The sequence below is a fragment of the Silurus aristotelis genome (assembly GCF_946808225.1).
Source record: "Silurus aristotelis genome assembly, chromosome: 19".
NCBI lineage: Eukaryota > Metazoa > Chordata > Actinopteri > Siluriformes > Siluridae > Silurus > Silurus aristotelis.
In genome coordinates, this window is record NC_139592.1 from 4,302,660 (window position 1) to 4,318,156 (window position 15,497).

Sequence of the window (15,497 nt, forward strand, 5' to 3'; positions counted from 1 at the left end):
CCCACCGGATCCAGCCCAACTCGCATCCTATTGGCTACGTCGCGCACTACGTAGTGCGCACATCACGTGGTTAACCAGAAGCCGGAGTGCACTCATTTGAGGGTTGAAAGGAACTGATTGGGATGGAAGCATGGAGGACCTTGAGAACCAGGGGGAGATGGAGGAAAGAGTAGGAGGGGAGTAAGATGTCAGGGCAAACACAAACACAGCATCAGAGCAGAGAATAACATGATTATATCATTATGAAAGTAGAGATACGCTCGGTACACTCCAGTTGTGTCCCACCGTATGAAGATTATTGACCTTTAAAGAAGTAGATGCCCACAAACATCCCATTTTTATGTTGAGCTATTCAAGTTGTTCAGAAGCTCCTAGTTCCTCAATGTAAACTGACTGTATAAGACTGTAGAAAAGAACATTACTTCTAATCACACTCTTGATATCACCCAAATGAGGATGGGTTCCCCTTTTGAGTCTGGTTCCTCTCAAGGTTACTTCCTCATAACATCTAAGGGATACACAACTTCTTCTTCTTCTTCTTTCGGCTGCTTCCGTTAGGTGTCACCACAGCGGATCATCCGTCTCCATACCCCCCTGTCCTCTACATCTGTCTCTTTCAAACCAACAACCTGCATGTCTTCCTTTACCTCATCCATAAACCTCATCCTTGGCCTTCTCTTTTCCTCCTTCCTGGTGGCTCCATCCTCAGCATTTTCCAACCGATATACCCCATGTCCCTCCTCTGCACATGTCCAAACCATCTCAATCACACCTCCCTCACCTTGTCTCCAAAACGTCCTACATGCGCTGTCCCTCTAATAAACTCATTTCTAATTCTGTCTATCGTCATCACTCCCAACGAAAACCTCAACATCTTCATCTCTGCTACCTCCAGCTCCACCTCCTGTCTTTTACTCAATGCCACTGTCTCTAAACATTCACACATAATTCCCTTTAATTCTTAAATTCTGTAATTCTGAGACAATGTCTATTGTGAAAAGCTCTATAGAAATAAATTTTACTTGACTCTTATGGTACTCTCAGCACTCCAATCTATTAATATAATGATATAAATGAGTCAAACACTGATTGATATCTATTACAATTATCATGAGCCCCAAACCCTTTTAACTACTTCAGAAAATCCAAGGTGTTGTGGCAAAAGTAGACATTTCTGTACATGTATTTATTATGTATGTGAGGCAGGTAATCACTGAGATTCAAGTGTATCAGTGGAAAGTGATGAAGGAGAGACGGCAGAGAGCGCCCCCTGTCTGTTTTCTTTATTTCACAAAAGCACAGCGTGTTATTATGAGTGTACACAAATAAAAGTAGACCCTTTACAGATTCGAATGAAGAATTGCTCTTATCTGTACGATCTAAAAACACAGTAATTTAAGTTATTTTTCGGCGTTTTGAGGAACAAATGACAAAACGCGCCGAGGAGTTTGTCGACCCCAGAAGGTTGGCTGCTCTAAATCTCAACCTAAATCTCAGTGAATACTTTCCTCACGGACATGGTTAATATATGTATAGAAAGCTGGAAATGTCTACTTTTAAAGAAAAAAAAAAAAAATCACTGAAAACAAATATTCTCTGATTCTGTAATCCGTATGAAAGTTAGAAGATGTACAGTTTCTCCGGTATCACCTCATTAATAGTCCGTGTGGAAACATAGCAAAGGTTCCGGTTTGTTGTTTTAATGATTTGCTTTATTTTAATCATCATCACACCAGAATTTCTTTAAAACATTTACAAGTATATTTTGTCTTCATGCTCCATGTTGGGTTTGGTTTCACTCATAATAAACATATAATTGGATATAGCATCGATATTTGTCCATGGCCATGTTGATTGTATTAAAAACTTGAAAAGTATTAATTTAAGGTACATTTAGAACCGATATAAATGTAAATGTGCGATTGAGTTGCAGTTAATTGCTAGTTAGCTCACGACAATCATGTGATTAATCGTGATTAAATATCGATTGACAGCCCTAATTAATATACTAATATGATGTGAGGCCCAGTTACCAGCATTAAACTAAAACAGGTAGTAGAAAAAGGCTACTTTTTACTTAAATACATGTCAGAGCACAAACTTCTTTACTCTAACTTGAGTAAAATCAGTACTCTAACTTTAACCAGAGTCTTTAAAAACATGAGTGTATCTACTTATACTTAAGAATGTGTGTACCTTTGCCATGTCTAGACACAATGCACATGCAATCTGATTGTCATTGTTTACTTTAATGCTTGTTAATATGGACATCCCACAATAGAGCCATTTATGTTCATTTATGTATTACCTAATGATGGTAGATTTATGAATTTATGGATGTATTTATCTTTTTATATGATAAACCATATGTGAATGAACATATGCAGATCTCCATTGATTAAATAAGTATAACTGAAATTTCCTTTCTTGCTTCTCTTACCAGAAACACCCCCCTCCATCTTCGCTGTACGACACCTGAACCCAGTGAGGGTCCTCCACACTCGTACAACCAGTATTAGGCTAAAGCTTGTAAGAAACCCATAGATCTAGTTTGCTCAGCTGGGATGAATTCACATCAATTTAAAAATAATTGCACTTTGTTCTATAATTCATACATTCTGTAAAGCTGCTTTGAGACACTATCCATTGTTAAAAGTGCTTTTGAAATAAGTCCTGTCTTGCACTGAGACAGACACCAAATTCTAGAATTCCTTATGCCTGTGAGTTGTTCAAGTATGTCCTGATTCATCTTTTTTATCTTTTCTCCTCCTCCCAAAACATTCTCACCCTCTTCACCCCACTGATTACTTGAGAGGATCAACTTTACCTGATCAATACAGTGCAGCTGCTTAAGAAGTCCAGCAGTGACTCTTTTTTTTTAAAGGGGTAAATATTAACCAGAGCCTCCTCGACCTGCCCTGAGAGCTCAGGCTTTGAGGAAGCACAGCGTGAAATGTGAACACCAGAGCCATGAAGGAGCAGAATTTCAAGTAAGTGTTTTCCACACGAATCTCTGTAAACACACCAAACTAAAAGAAAACATGCCTAAACATTTTTCAAAGGTTTGAATGTATGTATGGTCGGATTTTTTAAATTCTCTACAAGATTTTTCCAGTAATTGATCAATGACCAATGTTTTTTCATCAGGGTTACATTTTTCTCCACTTCAGGACACCAAATCAATTCCTTTTAACTTGTGAGTTACACTTTTGCAAGTCCCGATTGTGTTGATTTGCTCTTTTTCTTGCTCGTCTTCAGGATGCCACTGGATGTCAAGCTCAGTGTTTACTTCTGTCTCGTTATCGTTTCGTCACTCGCTCATTCGCTGTACGGTGCAGTCGGATCGACAGAAGACACCGATCGGGTCACGCATACAGAGGAGCTTTTAGAGGAGGCTTTCGAAGAGCAAGTAAGAAACATTTGTTGAAAATACAAAACCGAACTTGTGCAAACACGCAAACACACAGACATCCACATGGCCTTATCTAGGACACGCTGACGCAATTAATCCAGCTCCATAAAGAGTTTTAGTGCCTTGCTTGAGAGTAATAAGGTTTAATGATATAATTAGAGCAAATGTTATACCTTGTGTAATCCATCATCAAAGCAGTGGTGGACAGTATGGAAGTAAATGTAATTTGCTTCTCTACTTAAGTAGCTTTTTCAAGTATTTCAATTTGGGCAGACTTTAACTTCACTACATTTCGAAATAAAATATCTTACTTTTTAGTACATTTTGAGAAATCAGTCATACTCTTTGATTTATGAGCGGATAAAATCTTCACTGGTTAAACATGCAGCAAGTGCAAAACTCAGAAGGCAAAATCTTACACTTCAAGTAGAGTCCTTGCCACAGTCGGCCCAGGCTGCTCATCAGGGATAAATACACATCATTAGAAGTATATAGTATACAGTAACCCCCCCCGCGAAAAACCACGATAAACGGACGCCACCCCAAAAATGCTATTTTATGTATACGGTACTGTACTGTATAAACGTTTGACTTCATTTTATAATTAATAATTATATTTTTTATTGATACATTTCATTATTTCAACATAAAACTCCATAAAAACAATTCCCTGTAAGTTTTTTGGTCTATCGTGTTATCTGCAAGAGACAAACTAATTAGTTATGTGGCAAATGCAGTTTGGGATAAACCCGGGGGCGCCAGATTCGAACCGCGGTAAAGCGGGGGGATTACTGTATATAGAAATAAACTTGAAACTTGAAAATCCAGACATGTCTGCATTAATCTCAGGGGACAAGGAAAGAATGCTTCAAGACTCTTCTTAAGATGGTAGAACTGAAATGGTGGAACAGACGTCCACTTGATGTCCAAATACCTGTGTCTTCAAATGGCGTCTAAACTCTACCCCTTCCAACAGTACCTAAAATAAACCAGTATCAGGATTTATTTTTTGACTTCAAAACGAAGGCTCTGGGATAAGGGCGTCTGCCAAATGCCATAAATGTTAATGTGATCATTTTTGAAACAAAATATCACACCTTCAAAATCTTGACATCTACCATCTTCTGTAAGGGCTACTACCTTCAGCGTCTCTTCTTGGAGTACGGCAGAAACGGAACTTTGACCTATGAAGGTCTGCAGAACTTACTGGGCAGCCTGGGACTGGGCGAGGTCAGCGTCCTGGAGATCAGACACGGCGTGGTCAAGCATTCCTTTCCGGGTTTGGCTCATATTCACCAGCACTTGAAAGAAGACCATCATCATCACCCTGTTCCTCATCAGCCTTCGAGCACAGCAGCGTTCAACAAGTAAGAGCTCCAAATTTTAGTCCGAAAATCATGTACAATTTTGTGGGTTTGAAGGTTTGAATTAAATCATGGCACAGCAGGTGGAATTGTTCGAAGTTAGAGGGGTTTGTGGTTAAATTTCCCAAAAAATTTATCTGCATTATTCAGATTTTGAGAGGTTTTTCTTCTATAAGGACTCTGATTTGTTGGCATTTGTGCTTGGAATTGTCTTGGTCTTGGGCATTGAACCAAGCGTGAAAGCTTGTCTTTTATTATACAGTTTTTCTCAGTTGCTTTGGAGTGTTTATCAGATCGGAAATGAAATTCTCAAAAGTGCTGTTTCCGACATTATCAATTGTTCATGTCATGTTCATCAAAATATATTATACTGTTTCACATGAATAGTCTGAACCCCTAAAACATCTAGGCATCAGTACATTAAATGCAAAATGGTTAAACCAGTTTTCATCTCTCAAACTTAAATTTCTATTACTTTTTTGTTGGTAAATGTGTCTTGATAAATTGTGCAGATGAATCTTGAATGTCACTAATGAAGGCGAGTGAACGGCACCAGAATCATCCTTAATATGTGCCAACCAGTAAGTGCTTTTCTGAAAACAATTTGTACAAACAGCACAACACATTGGATTTCTTGAAAAAAGCCTGTGCTTTTCTCAAAATACTCAATTCATCTCTCAAGTAAGTATTTGTGTCAGTGAACATCTCATTGGCATCAGAATGAAAAGTCCCTTTTGTCATTGTTCACAAACAAGATCATCAAAATGTTTATTTGTGTTGTCAGTATGATGCACAGTTTCAGGATTTCTTGATATAAATATGGTTTGAAATTTGACTTCCTTCTGTTTGGCATTTATGAATTTCAGCAGCACAAATTTATTTATTTGATTGTATATTTGATTTATATTGATTGTAAGAGACCTGACAGGATTCACACTTTTACTGTAATGTAAGTGTTCGTTTGTTTCTTAGTTGTTCATCAATTTTCAGAATGTATAATTCTGTGTTTTGCTCTGTCTGTATTCACTCTCCAACTGAAGGTTCACAAGATTCACCTTTGACCTGTTTTAGAGAACTTGTTGATCATCGGTTGATCTGATGCCGTTCACTCGCCTTCATTAGTGACGTTCAAGATTCATCTGCACAATTCATCACTTCAACACATTTACAAAAAAATAAAAGTTTAATAGAAATTTCAGATGACAGATGATGATAACTGGTTTAACAATTCTGCGTTCAATGACGTATACAATAAACTGATGCTGAGATGTTTTGGGGGTTAAAACGTTTCAGGTGAAACCAGTATCATATTTTGATCAACATGAACATAAACAACTGATGATGTAGGAAACAGCAGACACTCGTACACAATCGATTAAATGGATGTACAAAATCATTCGCAATTTGATCAAAGCAACAAGAAAAGTTCTTATGATGAGCACAAGTGACTAAAAGATGTGGAGGTTGAACAAGTAGTTTTGAGAATTTCATCTGCTCCAAAGCAGCTGAGAAAAGGTTTGCTTAATTGGTATCATCTATATCATACATATCATTGAAGTATAATTTTTTAACCTTTTTATAGGTTTATTGCAAACATTAGATTTCACATTGATTTCACACAGACTCTCTGAGCTGGAGACCAATCAAGCAAAACCAACAACAACCGCACCCACTGTCAAAGCTGTGATGCCTCCGTCTCCACATCTGGAAGCTGATTTACAACCTACTGTTTCTCTTGCTGGCGAAAAACCTTCTCACTTGTCCGATCATCCGACAAAGAACCACCTCCACGAGAACGTGAGTGCTAACTGTTTGAGTGTGCGCCATAAAATAACCCGAACGATCAAAGTTCACAACTGATAGCTGTGATCAAAGGTGTCACCTGATCAGAGAGAAATTCAAATTGCAGATTAGAAGAGATAGCAGCTGCCTGTAGGTCGTTTAAGCTTCATTATAGGTAGTCAATCATAGCCATGTGACCGAAGCGTTCGTCCTCTTGTCTCTTTCCTTCTGTACTCTGTTCAGTGTCTGAACGTCACGCAGCTGCTGTGGAACTTCGGTTTGGATCTAACGTCTCACATCACCCCGGCTCACTTCACCTTCCTCTGTCCTGCCCTGCTGTATCAGATAGACAGCGGCGTGTGTCTTCGCCACACAGATCTCCACAAAGATGAAGATGGAAATAGCGTGGCTTTTCTTAAAGGTGATCAGCCACTGCATGTACATGTCCTGAATAACCATGTCTCGCTCCCTGGAGGAGACTGATATAAAAAAGAATCAGATGGATCAGATTTACAGATTAAATGGATTCTACAATCCAAACAACATGAAATGATCGTAAAAATAAAGTCTGAAATGCTTTTACTGCTGCTGTGCAGGATTATTTCACTGATAAAATGAACAAAAACTGTAACTATCATTAATAATAATGAAATAAAATAAAACAGCGACTTGTGAAAAATCATGGCATAGAAGCAGGCAAGTAGTATCAAATACAAACATGTGTCTCTCTGAGAAAAGAATAACCAAATTTAACTAAAGGAAACCATAGATTTCAACAGATTTGAGCATAAATACAATAAGAAAGAAAGAAAGAAAGAAAGAAAGAAAGAAAGAAAGAAAGAAAGAAAGAAAGAAAGAAAGAAAGAAAGAAAGAAAGAAAGAAAGAAAGAAAAACAAAAACAAAGAAGGATTTATGGATGGAAGGAAGGAAGAAAGAAAGAAAGAAAGAAAGAAAGAAAGAAAGAAAGAAAGAAAGAAAGAAAGAAAGAAAGAAAGAAAGAAAGAAAGAAAGAAAGAAAGAAAGAAAGAAAGAAAGAAAGAAACTGAATAAAAGAACGAAATAATGTAAAACAAACATAGAAAGAAACAAATAAACAAACAAAGAAGAATGGATGGATAGATGGATGAAAGAAAGAAAGAAAGAAAGAAAGAAAGAAAGAAAGAAAGAAAGAAAGAAAGAAAGAAAGAAAGAAAGAAAGAAAGAAAGAAAGAAAGAAAGAAAGAAAGATGTAATGATGGATGGATGGATGGACGGACGGACGGACGGACGGATGTGAGAGTATGTTATTATGGTTTCAGGTGTCTGTAAGGAAGTACATGTATATGTATGTAGATCAGTGATTAATCTGACAGAAATACCCTGTGTCACAGTTTTCAGCCAATCAGAATGGAGGATTTAGACAGATCCTGCTATAAGCTGAAATACAGTAGTAGTTATACAGTGTATTATTAGGTATTTCAGGCCAAAGAGTTGTGACTGTGTATATATTTCCTCTTAGCTCTGGGTTGGGCTTCTGTGGCACTGCTAGTAATCAGTATGCCATCCCTCATGGCCCTCGGAATGACTCCCCTGATCCCAGCTGCAGCCCTCCGGACCTTCCTGTGCCCCATGGCGGCCATGGCAGTGGGCACTCTGTGTGGAGACGCTCTGCTGCACCTAATGCCTCATGTAAGTAATCATCTATCTATCTATCTATCTATCTATCTATCTATCTATCTATCTATCTATCTATCTATCTATCTGTCTGTCTGTCTGTCTGTCTGTCTGTCTGTCTGTCTGTCTGTCTGTCTGTCTGTCTGTCTGTCTGTCTGTCTGTCTGTCTATTTTTTTCTGGGACAAGGAAACAAATTTATTTTCTTTTTTGACATTTTATAACAAAATAATCGAGCTATTACATTTCTTAGAAGTCTATATATATCTAGTTATATCTATTTAGAGTTTGTGTGTGTGTGTGTGTGTGTGCTTGAGAGGCTAGAAGTGATTATAACACAACAGTAAGAGCATAAAGGCTGAAAGAGTTGAAATGGCAAACATTAACCTGTCGTTTTAATCCTATTTTCATGTTTCAGAAGTTTGATAAGTGGTGCATTAGAGCATGAATATGTAAATGGTATGTAAATTGTGTTTAACTCGTGTGTGTGTGTGTGTGTGTGTGTGTGTGTGTGTCAGGCGAACTCAGGGCCGCACATGGATCACCACGATGCAGTGTTAAAGGGACTAAGTGTGCTCGGTGGTCTCTACTTGCTCTTTGTTTTTGAGAGTGTGCTTGGTCTCAGGCACAGCTATAAGGTGAGCATCCTTCACTACACTACACAACAGAACACACACACACACACACACACACACACACACACACACACACACACACACACACACACACACACACACACACACACACACACACACACACACACATCAAACACTTCTTTTAATAAGTAAAGGAGGCTGTGAATTTGTTTGACATATTTAGAGGTTTGTTTTTCCCTTTTTTTTTTTTTTTTTTTTTTTTACAGAAATCAAAGAAAAGAAAGCAGCATTTAACTGAGGGCCGAGAGATGGAGGCGCTGGAGGGTAAGATTGGGGGAATTTAGGATAATCCAATTTTAAAACCTTGAAAACCTGCAAAATAAACACAACCCCAAATTCCACACAAATTTATGACATATATATATGTATATGTATATGTGTATACTCTTTATAAATATACAAGTAACATTATGTACTTGTGTCCAAAGTGTAAATATTTTGTGTAAACACTCTGTTATAAATCACTACCTTAATCCTCCTGGGCATGAAATTTACCAGAGCTGCACAGGTTGTTGCTGGGATCCTCTTTCACTCCTCCATAATGACATCACAGAGCTGCTGGATGTTAGACACATGTCGCTTCTCCACCTTCTGCTTGAGGAAGCAACACGTGTTCAATAGGGTTCAGGTCTGGGGATGTACTTGGCCACTTCATCACCTTCACCTTCAGCTTATTCAACAGGGCAGTTGTCATCTTGGCGGTGTGTTTGGGGTCGTTATTATGTTGAAAACCTACCGTTCAGCCCAGTTTCTGAACTGAGGGCATCATGTTCTGCTTCAGAATGCCCCAGTGCATGAAATCAATGTTTCCCTCAATTCCCTGCCCAGTACCAGCAGCACTCAGGCAGCCCCAGACCATGATGCTGCCACCACCATGCTTGACTGTAGGCAAGACGCATTTTTCTTGGTCATCCTCACCAGGACGTCACCACACATTCTGGACACCATCTGAGCCAAACAAGTTTATCTTAGTCTTATCAGACCACAGAACATTCAGTAATTCATGCTCTTGGACAGGTTGTTCTTCAGCAAACTGTTTGAAGGCTCTCTTGTGAGCAGCTTTAGAAGAGGCTTCATTCTGGGACGACGGCCTGCAGACCGACTTGCTGCAGTGTACGGCGTATTGTCTGAGCATTGACAAGAGGTCCTTCCGCTTCTGCAACCTCTAAAGCAACACTGCAGCATTCAGGCGTCTGTTTTTTGAAGCGGCTTCTGCACCTGACGCACTGCACGAGGAACCAACTTTTTTGATGAACCCTTGTGATGCTGTTGTGTTCGAGTGGAACCCGCCTTGGAAAACCTCTGTATGACCCTGACCACTGTACTGTAACTCAGCTTCAGGGTGATACTGATGATCTTATAGCCTCTGCATCATAGTGGAGAGCAGCCATTCAATTCCCAAATCCTCAGAGTCTCTTTAACATGAGGTGCCTCAAAGCTCAAAGCACCAAATTCTAACTGCTCTAATACAAGATACACACATTTGTATGGTCCTAACAACCAGACGAAAATATGAACATGATGATTTACCATCTTCAGTTTTCCCACTTCACTTACCTTTACAGCTACTTTGGAGTGAAATTTTCGGCATATCACATGGAAACTATTTTTCTTTGCACTGTGACAGGGTCTGGTAAATCACATTTTTGATAAAGAAATGAAAAAGAAAAAGAAAAGTACATCGTTAATCTTCTCTCTAATCTTTTTTACTTCCTTGTGGTGTCCTACAGTCCAAATGTATAAAAACGATGCTATGTAAAAATCTATTTGTTCAAATGACAGCTGGAGTAATTTGTTTGTTTGAGCACGCGGTAATGATCTAACAATGATTTTTTTTACATTTCATTTAAATTGTAAAAAAAATTAAATCAGATGTTGGTGAAAAAGCTGGAGCTCTCAATGCCAGGTGCTAAACTGGGTGGTTCTAAATAATTCAAACACGATCAATACAAGAGACTGTTACAAAAGAGTGTAAAGGCTTTTCATATATAATACATTAGAGGGCGAGTTCAGCACTGGGGGGGATTCGAAAAACGTTTTTGTGTACATTTGTTGTCAATAGATGTTCAAAAATGTATTCAAAATCAAATGTTTGCATCAAAGTGCATTGTGTCCTGATGTAGCCTTTGTGAAAGTAAAGTCATAAAACCTCTTGTTGTGTTCTCCAGGTTCCTCGGCTCCTGAGCACTCCGGAATCCCAGAGTCAGGTCACGGTCATTCCCACACACCGCCAAATCGAAGCTTGTCAGACCTCAGGACCATCGCTTGGATGGTCGTCATGGGAGACGGAATCCACAACCTTACTGATGGACTAGCAATTGGTGTGTATGTCTAAAAAGGTTACAATGAAGAGACATGGTTCTTAAATAAGGAGTGAGGTGGTATGATGCATAAAGGGAAGTGATAGCTCAGTGGATAAGATGTCTGTTTGACCAGAATGTTATGAGTTCAAATCCCAGCAGGTTGCTACTGTTGGACCCTTGAGGAAGGCCCTTAATGCTGTAGGCTTAAACATTTTATAAATTAGATCATTGAAATTGAGTTACAATCCAGAGGTGGATTATTTTCTAATGCAACACCATAAGTGTTTTATTTTACTTGTAACACAGTAATGTAATGAATTTGTTTAGTACATTTAATATTAATAGTAATTGATTTTTTAAAAATAATTGTTTGCTGTTTTACTGTTATTTTATTATTATTATTATTATTATTATTATTATTATTATTATTATTACTCTAATTACTATTATTATTATTGTTATTATTATTATTATTATTATAATTACTACTCTAATTACTATTATTGTTATTGTTATTATTTTTATTATTATTATTATTATTATTATTAATATTATTAATTTATTCATATATGAATAAAAAAAAAAAGAGACCTTATACTTTTTTTTTTTTTTATCCATTTGTTGTTCAATTTTAAGGGACATCTGCAGAAACAAGTTCCCTCAAGTTATTTAAACCTCGAAACTGACCTGAAGACTTTCCCATGTTGACTCCTTCCAAAAATGCTTTTCTAAATGTGTCCTCACAGAAAAATTCACTATCAGCAGCTAAACTCTAAATGTGGTTTCCGCCTATACGAGTCACTGTGTGGGGGAGTAGTAGCTCAGTGGTAGCTGTGTTTAAGGTGCCATGGTATTATCAAGCTGCCACTATTAGGCCCTTGAGCAAGGCCCTAACACTTATGTGCTCCAGGGGGCACTGTATCATGGCTGACCCTGTGCTCTGACCCCAGTTTCCTAAAATCTCTGGGATATAAATAATTTTGCTCTAAAGTACATGTGGGAGGTGGAAGCTTAGTTGGTTAAGGCATTGGACTTTGGATCTGAAGGTCATGAAGGTTAAAATCTGAGCCACACCAAGCTGCCACTCCTGGGCCCCTGAGCAAGGCCCTTAAGCTGCTTTTAATGTGAAATCATCCTGCTGTCTTTTCCCTTTGTTTTATAGAGAGAAAGAGGGAGGAAGAGTTCATCACTGTCTTACTCTTCATTATTCATTAAACCACATCATGTTTACGTCTTCGTATTTTTGATCTGTCTCTCTTGCAGGTGTGGCGTTTTCTCAGAGCCTGACTGGAGGACTCAGTACCACTATCGCTGTCTTCTGCCATGAGCTTCCTCACGAGCTGGGTAAGAATATCACTCTCTAGGGGTCTTTCCTCAGACTGAGGCGCTCATATAGTCCCAAAATTATCTCGCATATTCCAATTATTTCCATGAAATGGGTTCTGTGAGTAAAGTGCAGTGCTGGTTCAGTGATCATAAGGTCGGGGGTTCAAGCCCCAGCACTGTGAAACTACTACTGTTAGACTCTTTAACCCTATGTGCTCCAGAGGGGTGGTACCACGGCTGCCCCTGCGCTCTGACCACAGCTTTCTGACAAGCTTTTTGGAAGTGGGAGCTCAGCGGTTAAGGCTCTGGGTTACTGATCGAAAGGTCAGGGATTTAAAATCCAGGTATTGCCAAGCTGCCACTTTTGGGGCCCTTGAGCAAGGCCCTTAACTCTCTGAGCTCCAGGGGGTGCGCTGTATCATGTCTGACCCCAGTTCTTCCAATTGTCTTTATCCAACCATGGAACAGTTAATATCATAATGTAGGTGTGGTCTCTTCCAGGAAGACTCCGCCCACTCGTGCACAACGAACTAGTTTGATAAGTATGGAAATAATGTAAATCAAATGTTATGCCTTTTTCACTCGCCAGATCAGAAACAAATTAAGCACTTATGAAGCTCTGTCATCAAAACACCACCTGAAGGGAAATCTTTCAAAGAACGTTTTCCACTTGGTGTATGTGTACAATAGTTAATCATTAGCATAATATTTACGATCGTGACACGACGTAGTCATCAGCAGGACTAACCCTTTCCGCGTGGGTCTTCAGGTGATCTGGCCGTGTTGCTGGCAGCAGGTTGGCCTGTTCGCAGACTGGCGCTCTTCAGCTTGCTCTCGGCCTTGCTGGGGTACATCGGCGTTCTGACCGGGACTGTATTAGGACACCACTGGGCACAGCACTCACCCTGGATCCTCACCCTCACCGCTGGCGTCTTCCTCTACGTCGCCCTGACCGACATGGTGAGAACAGTAGCTCCAGCTACGACTCGTAACATATCATCCATATATTCAAGCAAAAAAGTAGGTGCTTGTTGGCATGGCAACACTATTTCTGGACACCCCATTTGAAATAACGTTAAAGGAGCATCCGCATTATGCGTCGTGATAATTCGTATTAAGCAGACAAAGAAAGGTGTAGCAATGTTCTTAAGCCATGTCCTTAGGTTCGTTCCTTTGACATTTTATACAGTATATATACAAACTATATTTTCAAAAGTATTGGGACACCTGCCCTTTCCTGCTACATGTGGTTCTATTCCAAACTGTTACCACAATTCTGGAGGCGCTCAATTGTCTTTAGATGCGCTCTAATAAAATTTTGCATTCACTTGAACTTGGAAACCCAAAACCTGTTCCAGCATGGTGATGCCCCTGTGCACAAAGTGAGCTCCTTGAAGATCTGGTTTACATGCTTTGGAGAGGAAGATCTTGCTGCTAAAGAGCTCTGATCTCATCCCTACTGAACACCTTTGGGATAAATGTGAACCCTGACTGCACTCCAGGTCTCCTCACATAAATCAATACCTGCCTTTCATAACACCCTTGTGGCTGATGAACACAAATATCCATTAGCACACTCCAAAATCTAGTGGAACATCTTCCCAGAAGAGTGGAGGGAATTATAAAATGTGTATAAAATCACATGCCATACTTATGACCAGGTGACCCAATATTCCCTCCCCAGTATTTTTTTCCCCCTTTTTGATGGTAAGATTCACCAATCTGCATATAATTATTAGTAGACGCTACTAGACTTTTATTATTTAAAAAGTAACCAATAATTTGTGACAAATATTTAATATGACGATTGATTTCTCTTCGATAACTGTTTCTCAAGCACGTTCTCTCAGCACCGCTGCCGCTACGTTAATATGATGCATCACAACATTACAGAGTCACATAGAATACAGATTACCATGGCAGAGGTAGAGCTTTGTTTTCCAGTAGACACAACAGAAAAAAAACGTCTGGTTTTATTTTATCTTGATATGATCTTGAGATGATTGAATCGTATCGTTGGCTATGAAACGCATCTGCCTCAGTTATGGAGATGCACATCACGTTTCTCTTGTGATTCCAGATGCCCGAGATGCTGCATGGAGATCAGGGATCAGCGAGTCCTCTCGGCCGTTTCCTCCTGCAGGGCATCGGCTTACTTGCCGGAGGCGCCATCATGCTGTGCATCGCTCTCTTCGAGGAGAACCTCAGCGTTAACTTGGGGGACGGATGAAAGACAGGAGATAGAGGGTGTGGAATCGTGACGCAGCAGCGAACCTCCTTAACCCAGACGTTTGTCTGATGGCTCCTTAAATGTGCTTTAAGAGCTGAAAACACAGTACAGGAAGGAAACAAGCTGCTTCCGAAAGACTGGACTAATTTTTGGAGTTTTTTATTTTATATACAGAAAACCTGTCGAATTGTTGTGGGGATTTTTCACTTCAGGACTTAAGATCTAATCGTGATGAATTCCATTTGTCGTTTATTAGTAAGTGATATTGACTATTCTTTGTATTTCTTTTGTAACAGATTCTACATTTTATCACTGTATATTACAATCAATCTGATACATGATGTTTTTTAATGGAATTAAGTGGAATGGCTCACGCTGACAAGATGCCCAAATGAAGGGTCCTATGTTCATAATTCACACACACACACACAGTATATATATATCTCATCTCAAGTGCGTACACCTCTCACATTTCAGCAAACATTTTAGTATCTTCTCAAGGGACAATACTAAACAAAACTTGGATATGTTTAGAGTAGTTTAAGTGCAGTTTGTATATCAGTCCTGTCCTGTTTATCATGTTTTTGTCTGCTTGCCACTGGATTTTCACTGTGGTACCTCATGGTAAAGACTCTCTGAGGATCTTAGACTTGTTGCTCTACACAAACATGGACCAAGCTATAAGATCATCAGTAACTGAGTTACAGTACAGGGTCATACAGGGGTTTTTCAAGACTGGTTCCACTGCAACAAGTTGTTTAACATGGCCTTA

At 39.2% G+C, this 15,497-nt stretch overlaps 1 protein-coding gene across 2 annotated transcripts; it reads left to right on the forward strand.

The window, feature by feature from the left end:
• The first annotated feature begins 1,393 nt into the window (after window positions 1–1,393).
• Window positions 1,394–14,863, forward strand: slc39a5 (solute carrier family 39 member 5). Of its 2 annotated transcripts, none has more exons than XM_083520942.1 (14): window positions 1,394–1,520; window positions 2,444–2,529; window positions 2,816–2,990; window positions 3,259–3,409; window positions 4,544–4,779; window positions 6,399–6,573; window positions 6,802–6,979; window positions 8,058–8,227; window positions 8,729–8,848; window positions 9,073–9,130; window positions 11,035–11,187; window positions 12,433–12,513; window positions 13,265–13,455; window positions 14,576–14,863. In XM_083520942.1, the coding sequence occupies exons 3-14, from the start codon at window positions 2,971–2,973 to the stop codon at window positions 14,723–14,725; spliced, it is 1,683 nt and encodes a 560-aa protein (XP_083377068.1). In that variant the 5' UTR covers window positions 1,394–1,520; window positions 2,444–2,529; window positions 2,816–2,970; the 3' UTR covers window positions 14,726–14,863. The 2 variants fall into 2 exon arrangements, with proteins under 2 accessions (XP_083377068.1, XP_083377067.1); XM_083520941.1 differs by having other exon boundaries at window positions 2,841–2,990.
• Window positions 14,864–15,497: the final 634 nt, after the last annotated feature.

Bases quoted from the DNA above. Each gene is read 5' to 3' on its own strand.
- slc39a5 (XM_083520942.1), top strand. From the start codon at position 2,971: ATGAAGGAGCAGAATTTCAA. The intron at 2,991-3,258 runs GTAAGTGTTTTC...GCTCGTCTTCAG, and splicing joins ATGAAGGAGCAGAATTTCAA to GATGCCACTGGATGTCAAGC. The intron at 6,980-8,057 runs GTGATCAGCCAC...ATTTCCTCTTAG, and splicing joins TAGCGTGGCTTTTCTTAAAG to CTCTGGGTTGGGCTTCTGTG.